At 35.5% G+C, this 20,080-nt stretch overlaps 1 protein-coding gene across 1 annotated transcript; it reads right to left on the bottom strand.

Annotated features, from left to right (window-relative positions):
• Positions 1–1,183: 1,183 nt before the first annotated feature.
• On the bottom strand, positions 1,184–16,736 carry TYRP1 (tyrosinase related protein 1). Its single transcript, XM_005891017.2, has 7 exons — positions 16,352–16,736; positions 14,686–15,008; positions 11,644–11,848; positions 7,981–8,148; positions 5,353–5,532; positions 2,245–2,391; positions 1,184–1,389 (listed from the first exon to the last, which is right to left on the bottom strand). Exons 1-7 carry the CDS (start codon positions 16,734–16,736, stop codon positions 1,184–1,186), a joined length of 1,614 nt encoding a protein of 537 aa, XP_005891079.1.
• Between the last annotated feature and the right edge of the window lie 3,344 nt (positions 16,737–20,080).

Genomic DNA, 20,080 nt, shown 5'->3' with positions numbered 1-20,080 from the left:
GACACTATTAACTTTCTTTTTACAAAGTAAAGCTTTTACCTCTCCAAAGTGTGACAAAGATTGTGATTTTTCTGTGGCCTTGAACCTTAAGGGGAAGATCAGTTTTAAAAAGTTAATTAGGATCCCATTTATAATATCACATGATTAACTTAAACTACAAATGTAGTTTCCTTTATATGTGTTGGTCACTGCCAAGGAATGGAAATGTATTTACATCTTAACATTGTAGAAATGCCTAGTCATTAAAAAAAAAAAAAAACTTATTGAAGTATAGCTTACTTATAGTGTTAGCTTCTGGTATACAGCAAAGTGAGTCAATTATATATATATATATATATATATATATATATATATTCGTTTTCATTATAGTTTATTGTAGGATATTGCATACAGTTCCCCATGCTATACAGTATGACCTTGTTGTTTATCTGTTTTTTATATGCTAGTTCGTGTCTGCTAATCGCAGCTCCTAATTTATCCCTCGCCTATCCGCTTTCTGCTTTGGTGACCCTAAGTTTGTTTTCTGTGTCTGTGAGTCTGTTTCTGCATCATAAATAAGTCCATTTGTGTCCTACTCATGTATTTTAATCAGTTTACTATTAATCATGGTTTTTCTTTCCAATATAAACAAAGTACAGCAACTTATTTATATTGTCATTTTGTTGACCTTTAAAATTTTAAAACATGCCCCAAATCTTCATATTTGTTTAAATACCATGGAATTGGTACAACCTACCATTTTAAAGTGAAAATTGCTCACTTGTGTCTGACTCTTTGAGACCCCATGGACTGTAGTCCATGGAAGTTTCCAGGCCAGAATACTGGAGTGGATAGTCTTTCCCTTCTCCAGGGGATCTTCCCAACCCAGGGATTGAACCCATGTTTCCTGCATTGCAGGCAGATTCTTTACTAGTTGAGCCACCAGGGAAGCCCCCACCACCACCGCCCCCCCCCCTACACACACACACACTTTTATTTAAGTAGAACTGAAAAACTAGAAACCATTGAAAATATTGTGACTTTCCCCAGTTCTGGAAAATAATATCTGGAGATTGTAATTCCAATATGCACATGCACAGGAAGGAAGTAACAGAGTAAAGAACATACAGTTAGTAACTCAACCTATTATTTTCTAAGCATGTGGTTTTTATGATTCAAATGCATATGAGAATTACACTTGTCACTAGACCACAGACTGGTTAGGATTATGGATTTTTTCATATTCTTCAATGTAGTGTTGATACTGATCAGTAAGGAGAGGCTGATTTGCTTCATCCACGTTGCTTCTGGCACGAATCAGACAAGAAGCGCCCGCAAAAATGACCGCAACCAGTGATAATGCAGCCACTACTGCTATGGTGACAATCTCAGAAATGCTAAAACTCCGACCTGTTTGCAAATAAAATGAGAGCAAAAAATAAATAGTAAAATTGTTGCCAAAATTGATATCCTAAATGTAGGCGTTGTTCCAGGCACTTGACAAAATCCTTGTATTTAATTTTTATTGGCCACATTGCCTTTTATAGCACCTGGCATCTTCAAAGCACTCCCCAGTTTCTCATAATGACTGCATCCTATTGGGATAGTTATTATATCTGCTCTGAAGGTGAGGAGATGGTGGCTCAGTGTTTAAATCACTTGCCCAAGGTCATTTGGTTAGTAGACGGTGGAGCTGGTTTTGGAGCCCAGATCTTTCAGGATCCAATTTTTGTGCTCTTCCACTGAACCCCATTGCCTTGGTTAAGAAAAGGATTTAAAATTAAACCAGGAGATTTTGAATTTCACAACCTCTCTTAAAACGGCTCAGAGTGCCTCACTTCATGTCTTTTAAGATAAACAACTAGAAGCACGTTCATGTCGTAGAAAAATAAGAGTGTATTACGCGGGGCATATTTTACAGGGCTAAGCTCAAAATTCATTCTCTGCGCTTCTAGAAAGGTGATCTTTGATAATTACTCTTATCGCATCTTCCTTATTTGTAAATTGAGGATTTTAATACCTTCCTCAGAGGGTTGTAAGTATTAAACAAAATAGAGTGCTATGTAACCAGCTCAACCAGGTCAGAATGGGGTCCCAACAAATTTTAAATTCATTCTCTTTACCCCCAAATAAAAATTCAAACAAAGCTATTTAATCATAGTGGAAAGCTGTGGGTTACTTTATCTCAGAAAACTGAGATTACTTTAAAGGTAACAAATTTGATTTTGGAAATTTCCACAGTAAAAATACATTTTCAGTACTCACTTGGCCATTGAACTTCGTAAGTATAGCCCAGGTTGTCTGGAGCAGTAACAAACATTTCTATGTTGGTAACTGGAGGCCAAAATGGTACCATATTGTATTGTCTGTTATGTCCAATAGGGGCATTTTCCAGTGGATATGTGGATATATCTAAAATATGTCAAAGACACCTTGTTAATAGACATAATCAGTTTGTATTAATATATTATTATGTTCTGAAGGTGACTTAAAATGTTTAAGGGTAACAATAAAAGTTCTTTCATATTTTATACTGAATAATGACATAAAAAATTATAACAGCAGAACTGGGAATTGCATGAAACAGAGCTCACACGCTTTGAGTACAATAGTAACATGTCATCCAATAGAAAAAGAAAGTTTAAAAGTAAGAAAGTTTTAGTATTTTCTTATCTATGATAATCATTAGTTGTTTTACTTCTAAATTACAGAAACTATTTTCAGTAAAATTCATTAAACTTATTTTCAAAGCTAAAGAAAGACTGAACCTGTAATTTGCTGTAGCATCATCTGTTGTTTAAATTTAGGAGGCCGTGTATCTGATGGAGGTTTGTCTTTGACTATGTATATTTCTGTTTAGTACTTTTCATTTTTTCTGTTTAATTAGAGCAATAAATGTGAGCTTATTCCCTGGGTTCTTACTCTGTTATCAAAAAGCATTTAACATTTTGAATCAAGGTCCTATAATACTATTTGTTTCTTGCCACCTTTCATCTTTCTACTTAAATACAAATCATAGGCATTTGTGCTATTAGTGCCTTTTTGTTATCAGAGATAAAAGGAGTGATGCTCTTTGTGGCAAAAAATCTTTCTTTATTGTTGTTGTTTGTATTTATGTTGGTACAATTAAATGCCAAGTGGAATGTCACAAAACCAGAATTGGAAGTGGGTTTGGGCAAGACATTAGTGGGGATATGTTTAGAAGAGCTGAAATATGTGGGAAGGCTAGTTAAGTATAGAAGTATTGCAAGAAGTATATTACCTGGACAGTCACTGCAATCCTGTGAAGCATAGGAGAATTTTTTAACATCTACTCTAAAGAAACATTGATCATAGAAATGGCAGGTAGTGTTTATATTTTTGTAAATTTAAATTTAATTACTTTAAAATTTAATGATTTCAAATGTACTCTGAATTAATGGTAATTAAGTATGTATCCATTAAAGTCTATTGTGTTCCTCCTCATGTCAGGCACTGACCTAGGCACATGAGCTATAGCATTGAACCAAAGACAGGATTCATGACCTCAAAGCACTCATACTAATTACTTATTAAAGTTAGATATTAAAGCTAATAACTTAGATAATTTTTTAAGCTTCCTATTTTTTCTTTACTGAATCAGCCTCAACTCAGTTCAGTTTCAGCTGCATCAAAAAGTTATGTCCATTAAAATAAATGGAGGAAAAGAAGACTAATAAAAGTAACAATTGCATTGCAATATTACTTCCCTATGTCAGATCCTTCAATGGCTCCCCATCTCTCACAGAGTTAAATTCCATGCCTTTAAGGATCTGCTCCAGTTTTTCCTCTGGCCTTGTCATCTCCCTCCATTTTTCATCCCCCTCCCTCCTCTGCTCCAGCAACAGTGGCTCCTTTGTTCCTTTCTTAGGACCATCTTTCTTTCTCTATTTACACAGTCCTCCCTATCCCCCTTCCTAATATTACTTGTCTACAAAGAAACTCTCCCCCACACACTGTATCTAGTTACATATGCTTGTTGTCAGCTTATACATTGCTGTCTAGTTACCAGACGTAAATGTCTAATAAAAGTGTGTTTTGTTCATCCACAAACCTATTAATTCGAGTTGTTACTGAAATAAAAGTAGTATAACAAAACATGTATAAACTGATAGTTATAAATGTAAAAAGAGAGGAATGTTTTTATAATAAATAAATGGAATGCTTTGGAAAGATTTACTAAGAATGAATGGCTATAACACTGCTATAGAATTAGGAGTGGGCAACTATGACTGTAAAGGGTTAGGGAAACTTTATGAAAATTTAGGATAATACTGTACTCAGCATCACAAGGGTTGAGAATTTCTTGTTTCACTTTAAAGAAATAGGCAATGCAAATTATAGATAATTCATTATGGTTGCATGTATATATATAAATACACATGAAAAATCAGGTGGAACTCCCAATCAGTGACTTCATAGAAGATTAATAAGTAGATAAATATTTATATTTAGGCTATTTATTTCTTAAATGGTTTTCAGTTGAAACAAACTCTTTTGACCAACTCATCAATTCATAGTCCAAATCAGGTTAGATTAGAATCTACTACTGTATTTTCTCTCTCTCTCACAAGCACACACACACACACACACACCACACACGAGCACAGAAGTAAGAGGTGGCTGAATTAATAGATGAATCAGTAGATAATCTCCAATATTATGTTTATGTCCTTGATGAAATAAAAGTACATGAGCCAAAATTTAGAACAATTTTAAATGTGAAAATTTATGATGTTTTAACCAGTAAAAGCACATTCATCGTTCAAACAGTAATATAACCCTCTCAGCTGAGTGAAAAGAAAGTAGCCTCTAAATAACACTTTAAAGAATGCATTAAAATGAACTTAAAAGAGATGTTCTATGGTGTGATATAAAAACTAGCATTAACTTTTCAAGTTGAATAAAATTTCCATTTGTGAGAGGCTGTAACATAATAAAAATCAGAACTGCGGTTTATGAGTATAATTTTTCTGTCTTTGGGGTATCAAAGAAGAGCTCTTTAAGGTTTTCACATCCATATGAAAAGCAATGAGGATGTTCATTGGAAGATATGAGAAAGAAAAATTGGGGAAACATGGTAGTTAGTCATCTTTACATGGTAAAGTGGTGAAGGGATTAGTTTTTAGTCCTAGTGAATGTTAATAAGTCTCGTCTTTCTATTACTATACTGAGAGACTTCTTATCTGCCTTTTGAGTGGTTTAAAATTTTTGGAAATAGCTAAATATTAGAGCTATTTTATCCTATTGTAAAGCGTAGTTTAAATGTGTCAAGTTCTTAGCCTAATGTGATAACTATGCCATCTGAACAGTCTTGTTTGCTGAGTTTGCAAAAAGCATATGAAAGAGTCTCACCAGCATTGTATCGCCTCAGCCATTCATCAAATACTGCGTCAGTGAATGTATGTAGGAGGACAAAAATAGGATCATTGGGAGATAAATGAGTTTGTCCCCCTGTTCCATTCAGGAATAGATGAGCCAAATTGTGAAGGCTTCGCACAGCAGGGTCATACCTTCCTGTGGGATGACTGTAACCTAGATATAAAAATAAAGATGAGAATAGTAAAATCCTTTACAAATATCTGACTTTTTAAGTCTAAAGCAGTAATTATATTGGGAAACAATTTTTCCTGAGCTTGTCAGGCCAATTTTTACCTTGGTGTAATAGCACTGCTTCTCTGTACCTATGGTTGGTGACATTTGTTTGCTGTAGTAAGAGCTAGGTTAGTTTGAAGCTAGTGGCATGACATTCTAAGTGTAGCCTCTAGGTTAAAAATAATGACCTGCAAAGGATACCAGTCAAAATATATAGAGCACTCTATTTTGACAAGGCTAACATTGGTCTACATGGAAATAAAGACAATGGAAATCTCTAGCTTCTACAAAAACTGCTGATACAATTGGGAGAACACAGCTCTGATTGCCCTGAACTTAAATTGCCAGATGTTACTTTAGTCTCCTGCCTTACTGCTTCAGACTGTCAGCATGTGTATTTTTAGAAAATTATTTCTGTGGAGAAGTTAGAATTTCTCAGAGCTTTTTTTATCATCTCTGTACTAGTTTTAAATATCTGAAAAGACTGCTGTCAAAACATTTATAGAACTTTTGAGAATGCTCTCTATTCTCTCTCTCTCTATATATATACATACACACACATATATATATTTATATCTTCTCCAAAAACATTTCCATATTATGCACTACATATATTTCACATGTGTTTCATATATGTGCATGTATGCTCAGTTGCATCCAACTCTTTGAGACCCCCATGATGGTAGCCCTCCAGGCTCCTCTGGCCATGGGATTGTCCAGGCAAACATACTGGAGTGGGTTGCTGTTTTCTTCTTTAGGGAATCTTCCTGTCCTAGGAATTAAACCTGTGCCTCCTGTATTGGCAGGCAGATTCTTTACCACTGTACCACCTGGGAAGTCGTGCATCATACATATCCCTGTTTATATATAATCCACATCTTACACACCTATTACATGTAATATATACATTTCCCATATGTTATATATAACAGATATACTTCCCATATATACTTTCATCACATATTGTTCGTGTAAGTATATTAGGGAGAATACATGGATAGATCACCAATGGAAGTCGGGAGTCTCTGATGTGGGATGGAGTTATAAGTGTGTAGTTAGCTTGAAGACCAGAGGTGGGAGAGCAGGGTATGCCTGTATATTATAAAAGCAATATTAGAATTTGAAGTGCATTAAGTCAGTAGTGTAATTATAGCTACTCATTCATTCATTATTCTTTTTTATATGTTTATTCTATTATTTTTTTGACTCATAAAACATTTAAAGACTGCCTACATTGTACATGGTTAGGCACTAACCTTTTTGTACATTCTGTCTGGAAATCAGTATAATCTGTCTTTTGATTGGGCATCAATAAAATACACTCTTATATTCTTAAATTCTTTACAGAATCACTACTTAACAGCATTAGTTTATAAATACCGCTTTAGTCAAAATATGGTGATTATTGAGGAATCTCCAAATCAGTGCATTCATATGTAGTTATTAAAATTAACATAAAGATAGGAAAGAATGGCATCTAATTTTAATGATAAAAAGGGAGATAACTGAAAATAATTATCAGATCTATATATCAAGTATCTTAGATCAAGGGAAAGAGAGATCTATTCCCTTTTTCGGTTGGCGGGGAGGGTGGTCTAACATGTATGATACTGTATTTAAGGTAAAATTTGACAAGAACAAGTTTGTAATAAAGTTAAACGTGATTCTGTTCTTTTAAGACTTTAAATATGTATCATGAATAATTTAGAGGTATAAAAGTTTTTTATATAATAATTATAAATGATATAATTTTTTAGAGGACATAGAAATTTTTGATTTGAATCTGTGCTCTGTTACTAACTAGCTGGATATCTTTTCACTTCTTTGGACTTGGTCTCTCAACTTTAAAATACTTGAATTATTTAAAGAAAATCAAATTAAATATCTCTAGATGCTAGTTTGATTTTTTATAGTTCTTAAAAAAACTTTCAGGATGATACCTCAATAATACATATGCCCAAACCAGACTGTTTATTTGATGTCAACTATTGGATGTTCAGGATTTTTTTAAGAAAAAAATTAATAATATCTCCAAGTCTTGAATATTATTTGCCTATACTAAAATTTGATATAGTTATATCCATATTGGCCAGGTACTTAACAGAAATTTGAGTTTAAATACCTTTTAGGTATTTTAAGAGAATGGAGGATCCTTTCCAAGGGATTCTCCTGTGATACAAAGAGTTTCCGGGCTATGCTTTTCTTTAAGAAAGTTGTATTTAGCAGAGGACTGTGACTATATAATGATAGGCAGCCCTGTTCATATCACATACACATCACAGGATCCATACGGCATTCAAAGGTTTTTTTTAAAGAGATTTAATTTGCACACTTGAATTTTTCCTGTAACAACTAGATCAATTCAGAGCACCAGTTTTGTTTACTTGCCTTCCACTGTGTTTCGGAAGCTGTTTGTAGAATTAGAATAAAAAGGAGGTGTGTCAAATGAACCAACTTCCAAGCACTGAGCGACATCCTGTGGTTCAGGAAGACGTTGCACCATTGGCCTGGCCACATTTCCAGCTGGGTTTCTCTTAATTGGCCCACCCTCAGTGCCTGGGAAAAAGAGGGGGTATGAGAACACATATAGAACATTTAGAGATCTTAGCTTTCCTTATTAAATTTGTATACATGGGGTCTTGAACACAGAAAGACAGGTTTTCCTTTGTAGAAGAGAAAAAATTTCAAATGCATATTCTGTGGTATTAAAGTGATAAAACCTAGGTTATCATGTCCAACTTCTGTGAAAAGGGAAAATATGTGATAGAATCACCTGAAGAAAAAGATAATTGTAAAAACAGATAGAGGTCCTTGTATTCGTTAAATCAGTATAATGTTATTAACATATCAGTATATGTTAAATCTCTTTTTTCAAGAGAACACATTAAAACAGAAGTTCCGTGGAAGATTAATTTTGTGAATACAATCTCATAAACCAAAATTCGACACTGAAAGCCATATTTCGCATTACATGGAATTTTGTTCTTTAATGTTGTTTCAAGCTTTCAAAGAAATAATGTTAAAACAACTTTAACTCTCTTTGGGAAGTGATCTATATTTCAATCAACACATATTTTTCAGCAATTAATGTGAAAAATAAAAGTTTTGAAAGTTAGTGTGAAGAAAGCTGAGTGCTGAAGAATTGATGCATTTGAACTGTGGTGTTGGAGAAGACTCTTGAGAGTCCCTTGGACTGCAAGGAGATCCAACCAGTCCATTCTAAAGGAGATCATTCCTGGGTGTTCTTTGGAAGGACTGATGCCAAAGCTGAAACTCCAGTACTTTGGCCACCTCATATGAAGAGTTGACTCATTGGAAAAGACTCTGATGCTGGGAGGGATTAGAGGCAGGAGGAAAAGGGGACAACAGAGGATGAGTTGGCATCACCAACTCAATGGATGTGAGTTTGAGTGAACTCCGGGAGTTGGTGATGGACAGGGAGGCCTGGAGTGCTGCAATTCATGGGGTCACAAAGAGTCGGACATGACTGAGTGACTGAACTGAACTGAACAGAACTGAAGATAAACTGGTAAACAAAGGGCTGCTATACTAGGGATAATATATATCCCTAGGAATATAAAGATGCCTTTGGGGATACAGGCAGGGAGAGAAAGAAATAGGGAAAGGATGGAGGAGGGAAGGAGAGAGAGGAAAAAAAAAAGAGAGAGAGAATACTAATTCTTCCCAATTGGGCAGCTTCAGGAAGATTTCATTGGGTATACAGATTTGCAAAGAGCCCTGAATATCTGAGGAAAATTGCCAGAAGTAAAATAAGAAAAAATTTACAAGTCAAACATTTTTAAGCAGAGATAATAATAAAGGATGACAGGCTTTTTTCTGTGCATAATATAAGCCCCATCAGAGCACAAACTCTGTTCTTGATCACCAGTATGTCCTCCAGTCTTGATCCAGTAGATGGCATATGAAAGTGAAAGTGAAGTTGCTCAGTCGTATCCGACTCTTTGCGACCCCATGGACTGTAGCCTACCAGGCTCCTCCCTCCATGGGATTCTCCAGGCAAGAGTACTAGAGTGTGTTGCCATTTCCTTCTCCAGGGGATCTTCCCGACCCAGGGCTCGAACCCGGGTCTCCCTCATTCCAGGTAGACGCTTTAACCTCTGAGCCACCAGGGATGGCATATAATTGAAGCTAAATAGTTGTTTGGTGTATGTTGACTTATGAAAAGATAAGGTTGATTTGGATGAGAGAGCCTGTTAGGTGAACAGCTAGCCTGGAGCATGTGGCAATGGAAGCGGGTAGTGGATGGCAGGAAATATAGGAAGTTAGACCAGAACTATTTTATTTATTAGGCCCATGAAAGAAAAAAGGAAAAATAACATTTTATTGAATAACCATTAATGTTTCTGATATGATGCCAAATGCTTTGATAAAATATTTTTCTCACGATAATTCTTTCCTCCCTCTACTTTTCTTCTCCAGTAAAATTATCCATCCCTGTGGTTTCACTGGTCGTCTTTTACAGGACACACATACATGTACATCTTTAGAGTGAAGCTTCCCTGGACATCCCATGCATATGTTCTCATATGCTTTCTAGACAGTCTCTCTCCATTTACCAGGAATGCACCAAACTTGGTACACTAAAGAGTTATTTTGGAGAAGGAAATGGCAACCCACTCCAGTATTCTTCCCTGGAGAATCCCATGCACTGTAGCCTGTCAGGCTCCTCTGTCCATGGGGTCTGAAGAGTTGGACACAACTTAGTGACTAAACCACCACCAAAGAGTTATTTATTGACACCTAATATTCTTCCAGCCACTAAACTATCCAGCCACTAAGCTATTTTTAATTCATCATATGAAAGACATATTCTTTTTCTACACAATACTTCTCAAATCTACTTTCTGCTTCAGACACTCTGAACTTTTCATTCATTCCTGCATGGGAATCCCACAGGACTCTAATCCATAATAAGTTAATAGGTGCAATGACAGAAGTTGTCCATATGCAAGCAAATTAAAAAAAAAAATTCACAGGGAGAGATGAATGTTTTGGTACCTAAATATACACCAATCCTCAATTTCATCTCATTTCACCAAACAAAAATTCTAATTTTATACTTATATAAAGTTTTATATATGGTTACTTCTCTTATTCCTATATACAGCTAAATAATCTAACGGTAAAAAATCTACCTAATTTTGTTGTTCTATTTAAAATATTCTAAGTTTACAATGTACTTTAATATTTGGTGCTTAAAAATATGTGCAGAATAAATGTTATGTGTACAATAATGAAAAAATAAATTTCAATACTTCTAGTTTTTATATGGAAGAACAAAAGTTCAAAATATTTAGACATGCCTGAAGAAGAAAAATAAAGTGAGATAGAAAGACTCTGATAATTAAGACCTTGTGTTAGTATCAAGGGAGATGGTAAAAATAGGATCCAAGGAAGAGAACAGACAGCTTCACAGGAACTGTTCCACAAAAGACAGAAACATGACCTATGGCAGAAGGCATTCAGACCACTGGAGAAAGGATGTTAGGACAGTTGGTTAAGCATTCTCTTCATTAATCTAGTCAGAAGGTTGGAAATCAAAGTGACATAATAGTAAAAATAATATAATAACAAAATAATAGTAATCTTTATATAACAATTATTATTATTAAATGTATATTTTTTTACTCCCAAGGTACTTCCAATTCTTTCTGTAGATTTCACATTTCCTAGGGACACATTTTCTGTGAAATTCCAGTACAAGACACATGACCACAAAGCAGTGCTGGGCTTACTAAGAGGATTAACTAATACAAATAGACATTTCCAAAATAAGAAAGCAAGCAATGCACCAACAAAGTTGTTCAGAAAAAGCAATGGAAAAATGTGTAGGTACTTTCTTTTTTCCCTGGAGCACCCCAGATTGCCTGGACTATCCTAGGTACTTAGTGAATATCTGTACACCCATTCTCTATAATAATAGTGAACTTCAGTCTGAAGTCCTTAATAGAATGAAAGGCCTTCTGGCAGCACATTTAATCTCTTTATCTAATAGGGAATTCCAAATCCTAGTTGTCATTTGGAACTTACTGTTGCAAAGGGTTCCCAGGGTATCATAATCTTCCAAGGATTCGCAGACCACTCGCCATTGAGAAAAGACAGAGTTCGGGCTTATAAGAGTGGAATCAAAGTTGCTTCTTGATCCCATCAAGTCATCGGTGCAAATGTCGCAGGTGTTCTTCCCAGTGGCAAAATTCCAGTAAGGGAGGGAGAAAGAAGGATCCTGCAACATTTCCTAGATCACAGAAACTCTGTTAGCATTCTCTGCTTTTGTTTAAAATGCTCCCTTTGTTTGGTTTACTCCCTGGCAGCCTGCTTCTATTAGTTTTCTCAGCCACTTGGGAACCAGTTAGTGTGTCTGCAGGGCTAGCGGACTTAGATCCCTTATTTAACAAAGCTCCTGATTTACGACAAGAAGTCACTTAGGCACTAGAGGGAATGAAACTCAATTCATTATACCAGAAGTTTCTGCAAATGCTTTGGGGCGATGTCTTTTCTTTTTCAGGCAAGTTGGTTATACTAAAAATTATCAACAATAACTTCTACTGTTTGACATTTTCGCTTCCTTCCATTTTCCTATCTCTAATTGAGGTATCACAAACTCTTGTCTGGAGTTAGATCCAGCCTTGAGATATATTATGTGAAGCAGTGCTTTTTATTTCATTTCTGTTTTTTAATTTAACTGAGTCAACTTTAGGCATTAGATTTTATTTTGGCCACACACTATAGAGGCTTCTTTGAAATTAGCCTTATCTGCCTGGTGTTTTACTTAGAGACTCTGCTTCAGAATCTAAACTATGAAGACTCAGGCCTTTGCCAGAAACCAATATAGACAGGAAATGCTTAACGGAAGCTGAATATTTTTCTAAGCATGCTGTTCTTTAGCTCAGGGACCTAGTTTCCATTTAGAGCTGATCTCAACAAATAAAAAAATGCTGGGCTCAAGATCACATGCTTATTTTATTGGGTTCCTTTAAAGATATATTTATTGTACTTATTATTCTCATTCCTTTAGGCCTTTGGGGAACTATATTTAGAGTGTGGGATAAATGTAGGGATTGCCATTGTTTAATCTCACCTTGCAAACATTGAGTATTTTTCTGCTTTTTTACTCTTAAACCCTTTCTAGGAAGCATATCCTTGTCCTTGGGGTATTTTAGAGGGTCAAAAGCTTTCCAGTGCATCCCTCCTTATTGATCTCCAGGGCTTTAGAGGCCTTGTTGAGCAGCCATTGTTCTGGTTCACAAAGATTAGTGACAGCTTCTGAGGGATCATTAAGAGTCAGTTTGTGGTTCAGCAACTGGCATTTCGGAGCTGGAGCATATTCATGTGGCATTTCAACTGTGCATTACATTTAGATTATAATTTGTTGGATCGCTTGTGAAGTTGGGTTTTAAAAATGTAAGTCATAGAGGTTGAAGTTTACACAGGCACAATTGAAGCTTTTAGATACTTTCCACCTGCCCTTTCATTTTGATGCACTCGTGGGAAAATGACTTGAAGGCAAGAAGATCTGGAGTTGATTACAAATGACAGATTTATCTACTCATAATCTACTAAATGTCTTATGTGAAATCAGAGCTATAAAATATGAAGTTCAGAGTAGCAGCTGAATTCATTTAATCACTCTCAAACTGCATACGGATGGACTACGTACATATGAATATTTTTTTCTGTATTTTAGTGCTTGAACTCTCTCCCTTCTAACCATTTATTTTCTTGGATAATGCTGGGCATAAGTGTACTGCAAATCAATACATGAGTCTGCCCCCAGATATTTTTTCCTGCCCTCAGATATTTTTAGATTTTAATTTGTGGGGAGGGAATCATTGCTCTTATTTCACCTAGAAAACAGATTCAACTTGTTGATTTCCTAGTTGAACTCTAAGACTATTAAAGGGGTTAAGAATTAGTTTGTGATTGACAGTTGTAAACTATTATATATTATAATACATATATTATATATATATATTATATATTCATATATTATATAATATATATTTATATATTCATATATATTATATATTCATATATTATATATGAAATGGATAAAAAACAGTGTCCTACTGTGTAGCACAGAGAACTATTTTCAATACCCTACAATAAACCATAATGGAAAAAATATAAAAAAGAGCATAGATATGTATAAGGTTGGTCAAAACATCTGTGTGGGTTTGTCCATAACATCTTACTAAAAAACCCAAACGAAATTTTTGGCTAAACCAATATAACTGAATCATATTGCTGTAGAGCATTGTAAATCAACTTACTTCAATAATGAAAAACATTTAAATTCATTTGAAAATGACAATACTTTTCTTAAAATAGAACAAATAGTAAAAGAAACAATAAGAAAGTATCTTAACAGCTACTTTAATGTGATTTTAGTTTATCTGATTAAAAATAAACTGGAAATAACTGTTTAGTTTCACTTCATGCTAAAAAACCCAATGTCTTTAGATTAAAATGATGTCTGACCTAGTGGATATTGTTAGTAGGTTTCTGCTATAAGCCTCAAAGTGGTAGAGAACATGGAAACATAGGAGTTCAATTAGAATATGCCAATTTAAATGAAAAGTATTATTTTTGTAGTTTAAACCCTGTATATATCATACAAAATCATCAACTTATAAAATGAGCTATATATTTGGAACTTGGAAGACTGAAAAGTCATATACACTTTCCTCATCCAAACTAGGAGGGGCTATTGGTTTACATTTCAGAAGGGAGACAGATCAAATGAGAGTCCTATATTGTGAACTATATGAGGGTCATTTTTTCAATGACAGAGTTGTAGAGTATGTCCAGTGCTTTAATTCACACCTACAAATACCTCATTTGGCTTCCTGACCATTGATGTGACTTTCTTTTCACTTCACAAAGGATAAAGATTAATTAATAAGGAAGCGATTTGCATAGGGAGAGATTTAACAGAACACCAAAGGCAGGTTAATAACATGAAATTGCTTTGTCATCACCTGTTTTGATCATTCAGGGCACAGTGAATTAATGACTTACAAACAAGTTACCCTCTCTGTAAAAGATATGAATGTGGCCATGTCTCATGCATACCTGCATGTCTCTCTCCAGCTGCAGCAGGTGGTACCTGTGCCAGGTGAGAAATGCTGGTCCCTCGTGAGAGAAATCCACTTCACCAAAGCTTTCCTGTCCTGCTCCCAGGAAAGTCTTTTTGACTGAGTAGTAGTGTGTCCAAACGAAGTAGTTATAAATGGAAATGTTCTCAAACTGCGGTGTGTTGCCATCTGGCCCCAGTATTTCTTCTGACCTCCTGGTGGCAATGACAAACTGAGGGTGAGTGGTGCGCTTTGCCATATCCAGGGCCCGGACAAAGCGGTTCTTTTCTTCTGTACTTAAGTCCAGAAGGTTTCTCCTGACTTTAGAGACACAAAATTCAAATGTGAAAACATCTGCCATGTGAGCATGGATAGAGAATACTCAATCATCTTGTAACCCCATGTCCCACTAACCCATGAATGATAATTTGCATCTGTGCTCACATCATTTTATACTTTAAAAAATATCCTTTGCTAAAATCCCTTCTTCATGTCTGCTTTCTCTCTCTGATCTCCTCCCTCTTTCTCCAACTTACTCTACATAGAGTAAGAGCTTTCCTTAATCTTACCATAGACTTTATGATTCAATGATCCTGTTGTAGACTTCTGCTCACTATTTGCATATTTCTTGTAATTTTCTACCTTTTAATACCATAAATTTTGCAAAAATATAGTATGTGGTTTAGCATAGTGGTTAGGACCAGGGTCTAATTCTGTTACTTGGCACATATTTCTCTAAGCATCAGTTTTTCATCTGTAAAGTATATGTAGAAATACCTGCTTTATAGAGTTGTAATGATTAAAGAGGACACACATAAAAAGAACAAATTTATGACTACCAAAGGGGTAGGTGGGAGGGATAAATTAGGAGTTTGGGACTAACATGTACACACTACTATATATGAAATAGATAACCAACAAATACATACTGTATAGCATGGGGAACCATACTCAATCTTTTTTAATAACCTATAAGAGAAAAATCTGAAAGAAATAGATATGCATAACTGAATCACTTTGGAGTCCACCTGAAACTAACACAATAATGTAAATTTAAAACCGAAAGCTCAGTAAGGGTTCTGTGAAACTCTTGATCTCATGTTTGGGACAAAGAGAACAATCCAGTATTGCCGCCTGTTACTATTTAAATTTCTGTCATTTATTGTTGTTTAGGCTGCAGGCCAGGCTCACCCTGTAGAATGGCTGAACTTGATCATCAGAGTGGGGAACGTCTTTGTGGTCAGCAAGGGCTGTGCAAGAATCTCTGGATTAGAGCTGGACAGATCTCAGTGTGAACTCCAGGTTTCCCACACACCAGTCACATGGAGTTGACCTTTCTGAGCTCCAATATGTATTCACAATTAACATAACTACCTTGCAAAGTTACTGAAAGGTCTAGTCATGAACATCTAGCATTGTTCCTATTATAAAGGCATTGTGCAACACATATTTTGAAAGGAAATGTTGTTAGTTAGAAGACCTGATTTTCAACTTTAACTCCTTAAATACATTTCTTAGCCTCTCTAAGTTTCCTCAGCTATGAAAAGTAAGGCTTGCGTTTTACGATTTCTAGGAGTTCTTAAACCTCAACTGATTCAAAGGTCTACAATATTAAATGTGTTGAGTTCCATGCAGGACTGTGTATCCATTCAGTCTCTACTTACCTGTGAGAACCCTCTGGTCACAGGCAGCCCCTCCCCAGCCAGGGCGGCAGGTTCCACAGTTGTGTCCTGAGAAATTGCCATTGCAGTGGCATGTCCTGTTGAAGAAGCGTGTGGGCCAGCCCTCTCGGTCATCTCTGCCATCGTGCAGGTAGTGGTGGCTGTGGGGCCGGGAGTCGGCTATCACCACCTCACATCTGCCCCTCCCTGATGAGAGACCGCAGCGGTCAGACCCGGGCCCAGACAGTGGGGACAGGTCTGGGCAACACACGCCATTCCTCAAAGCCTCAATGGTAGCACACTCTCTTGGGAACTGAGCCCAGGCCTGCTGGAAAAAAAGCAGGACTAGGAACATGTAACCCAGAGAGAGGAGTGTAGGAGATTTCATTCTGCTTGAAGCAAGAATGCAGGACAGCTTCTGGTTTGCAGCCCTTTGTGTAGAGACCGAGGCACGTAGATAAAAATCAAGCTGAAAAGAAAATAGCAAAATGAAATTATGCAAGTTTTTTGTACCATTATAAATGGCATGAGGCCCTTCCCAACCCACCTTCAAAATGCTTTTCATGTCTGTAAGATGACATTACCAAAATGATAAAAATAGTAATTTACCTTTAAAAATTTGACAGGTATAGTATCTATGTAATTAAATCCCCTGTCCTAGTCATTTAATTTTCTTCATTTTAATTTCTATTTATATAAAAAATACTTCTCATGGATGTCACTTATCAAAAATACTCATTAACAGGTCAGCACCATTAATTACATTTATCCATGGAGCTGAAAGAAGAATTGGGGGCAGATTTCTAGCAAGTTAGTTTCCAGGGCTTCAAGTCCCCTATATTCTCATGGAGTTTTGGTGGGAATCCACCCACTCCCCGTAGAGTTTCTCTCTATGGGAGAGAGAAACCTTGAGTACCTTGAACTCCTGAAGGCATTCTCTGCTGAACCTCGCTTAGAGCTGAGTGTTTTATATTTGCTTGTTCCCTGATGTCAGAACTTTTAATTGCTTGTGGGTTTTCTGTCTGATAGCTAATCCCAAATCAGTGCACCCCAACTGGGAGGGGCCAGTCCTCTTTTCTACCCTTTACTAATCCTTTTTCACTTCAGTGAGTTTTTCTGCTCTTTAAGTATTTGGATAGCACATGATTGCCTTCCCACTGATTTCCTTGTGATGCTTAAAGTTTTAAGAAAAGGTCAGAGCCATGAATTTGGAATACAAATCAGAGAAATTAGAGAGCTTTTGTTTTCATTGCAGATAATTTTATTTTTTCCTTTGGCAACGTATCTTTAAAGGATGAAATGAGATTATTTACCTCTTTCTTGGTGATAAAGGGATAAGCTAGTGTTTGTACCTGATGGTAGCTTTTGATTATGTTTCATCTTGCGAACAGATACTTTATTTTTAACGTGCCCAGAGAGAATAATTGTAGTAGAAAAAGCATCAGGTACAATTGCAACAACTCACATGCCATTGCCTGCTGGCATTGACAGTTGGATACTCCAACTCCCTTTCGTCCAATAGGTGGGTGTTCATCTCCATCTCCATGGCAAAGGATCCCAGGGTCACTGCTACACGTAATATTTAGAAAATGACCACTAAATAGTTTACTTTTCCTGCAGTCTCTGCAAGCAGTCTTAAGTTAATGGCACTTAGGGTAATAGATTCATATATTACAAAAGAAATTTTTCTCTGGAGTTGAAAACCCATACATGTGAAATTGGTCTTCAGAATAATCTTTAGTTTGAAATGCATAATTACTATGCAAAAGTTATCAGAATTTGTGATCAGAGTTAGCTGTTCTATTTGACTCTCAGTCATAAAATTGTCCAGAAACCTATATAAAGGACTTGGGCATATGGCACAAACAAAAAGCCAACCAAGGCTATGTCTACAAATTAAGATGAAAAGAATAAGGATTTCCTGTTCATAGGCTCTTGTTAAGACCACCAACATGATTTATTATAGCCTTATCAAACCATGGTTATTAAGATTTAAGTTTGTAAATCTAAAATGTTATTTTTTAAAAATTTATTTTTATATTTTGTTATGTATGTAATAGTCTACTAATACAATATTAGAATATTTCCTAAAATGATTGCAAAAATGCTGTCTTCATTACTATATAAGTAGGCTTCAGTGACCAGATTTTTTTTCCACTATGTTTTCAAATGGAATACATAATTGTTGCATGTGGCAGTATTTTATGTTTTTTTAAAGGTCAACTTGATACGTCATTGTAAAAATATTTTCTCTCTTTTTGTATATATCCATTCTCTTGTTAGTGAACAACTGGATTATTTTCTTGGATTTTTAATTTCATTTTTTTGTCTTATTACAATGCTTCTATAAAGAGTCTTCTAAATGTTTCTTTTTGAACATATAAGAATTTCTCCTCATGAGTATCTAGGAAGTGGATTCATAGTCATAGGATTCATGAATATTTATGTTAGTTTTAAATTGTTTTCCAAAGTGGTTGTATCAATTTATTCCACCAGAGTGCTTAATATTGGTTCACGAACTTGCTAACACTTGGTAATAATAGATTTAATTGACATATACAGATACAGATAATTCATTCATCTTAATGACTAATATGTTTTAATACTATTCTTGTGATTTGATCCCTTCTGTTTCTTTGATTGTAAATTTTTTTCATGTGTAGTGCCCATTTTTTGTATGTATATTTGATTTTTTTTTACAATATATTAACCTTTTTATTTTGTATTAAAATATAGCTGATTAACAATGTTGTGCTAGTTTCAGGTTGGAGAAGGCGGTGGCACCCCACTCCAGTGTTCTTGCCTGGAGAATCCCAGGGACGGGGGAGCCTGGTGGGCTGCCATCTATGGGGTCACACAGAGTCGGACACGACTGAAGCGACTTAGCAGCAGCAGCAGCTAGTTTCAGGTGGACAACAAAGGGACTCAGCCATGCATATACATGTATCCACTCTTTCCCAATCTTGCCTCCCATCCAGGCTGCCACATAACATTGAGCAGAGTTCACTGTGTTATACAGTAGGTTGCCCATTGTTTATATTTTCTGTCTTTTTGCTGTATAAGACTTTTTTATGTATTCTGGCTTCCTAACATTCTGTCAGATAACTATATTGAAAATATTGAAAATATCATATTCTAATTTATGGCTTAGGTTTTGCATTCTTGACACAGTTTTCTGATGATTAGTAGTTTTTTCATTTTAATGTCATTGTGTCAGTCTTTTACTTTGTTAATAGCTTCCATATCTTGTTTAAAAAATGCTTCCCCTTGTATAAGCAATGAACTATTTTTTGATATTGCCTTCAGCATTAAAAATTTAAATATTACTTTTCACATTTCAGTCTTTAAATGCATATGGAATTGGGTCTTCTGCATAATGTGAATAAGAATCTCAGTTAAAATTTTATTTCACACCAAAACTCAGTTTTTTCTAAGCACCATTACAGACAGGTCTGTCCTTTCCCAATCATCTGCAGTATCACTCTTTCCGGTTTTCATTTATGAGTGGACTTATTTCTACCATTGCTGTTCTGTTCTGTAGGTGAGTTTGACTATCCCTGTGTCAATGCTGTATATTTTAAAAATCTAGTCACATCAGGAATCATTGTTAAAATACACGTGGAACACTTCTTGGCCCCCTGCAGAAATTATTTCTAAGATTTCTTTGATGGAAGCTAAGTTTTATACAATAATTTTGCATTATAAGGTTAGCAGATGCACACTATTATATAT

Source organism: Bos mutus, chromosome 8 (assembly GCF_027580195.1).
Source record: "Bos mutus isolate GX-2022 chromosome 8, NWIPB_WYAK_1.1, whole genome shotgun sequence".
NCBI lineage: Eukaryota > Metazoa > Chordata > Mammalia > Artiodactyla > Bovidae > Bos > Bos mutus.
This window is presented reverse-complemented; position numbering and strand designations above follow the sequence as displayed.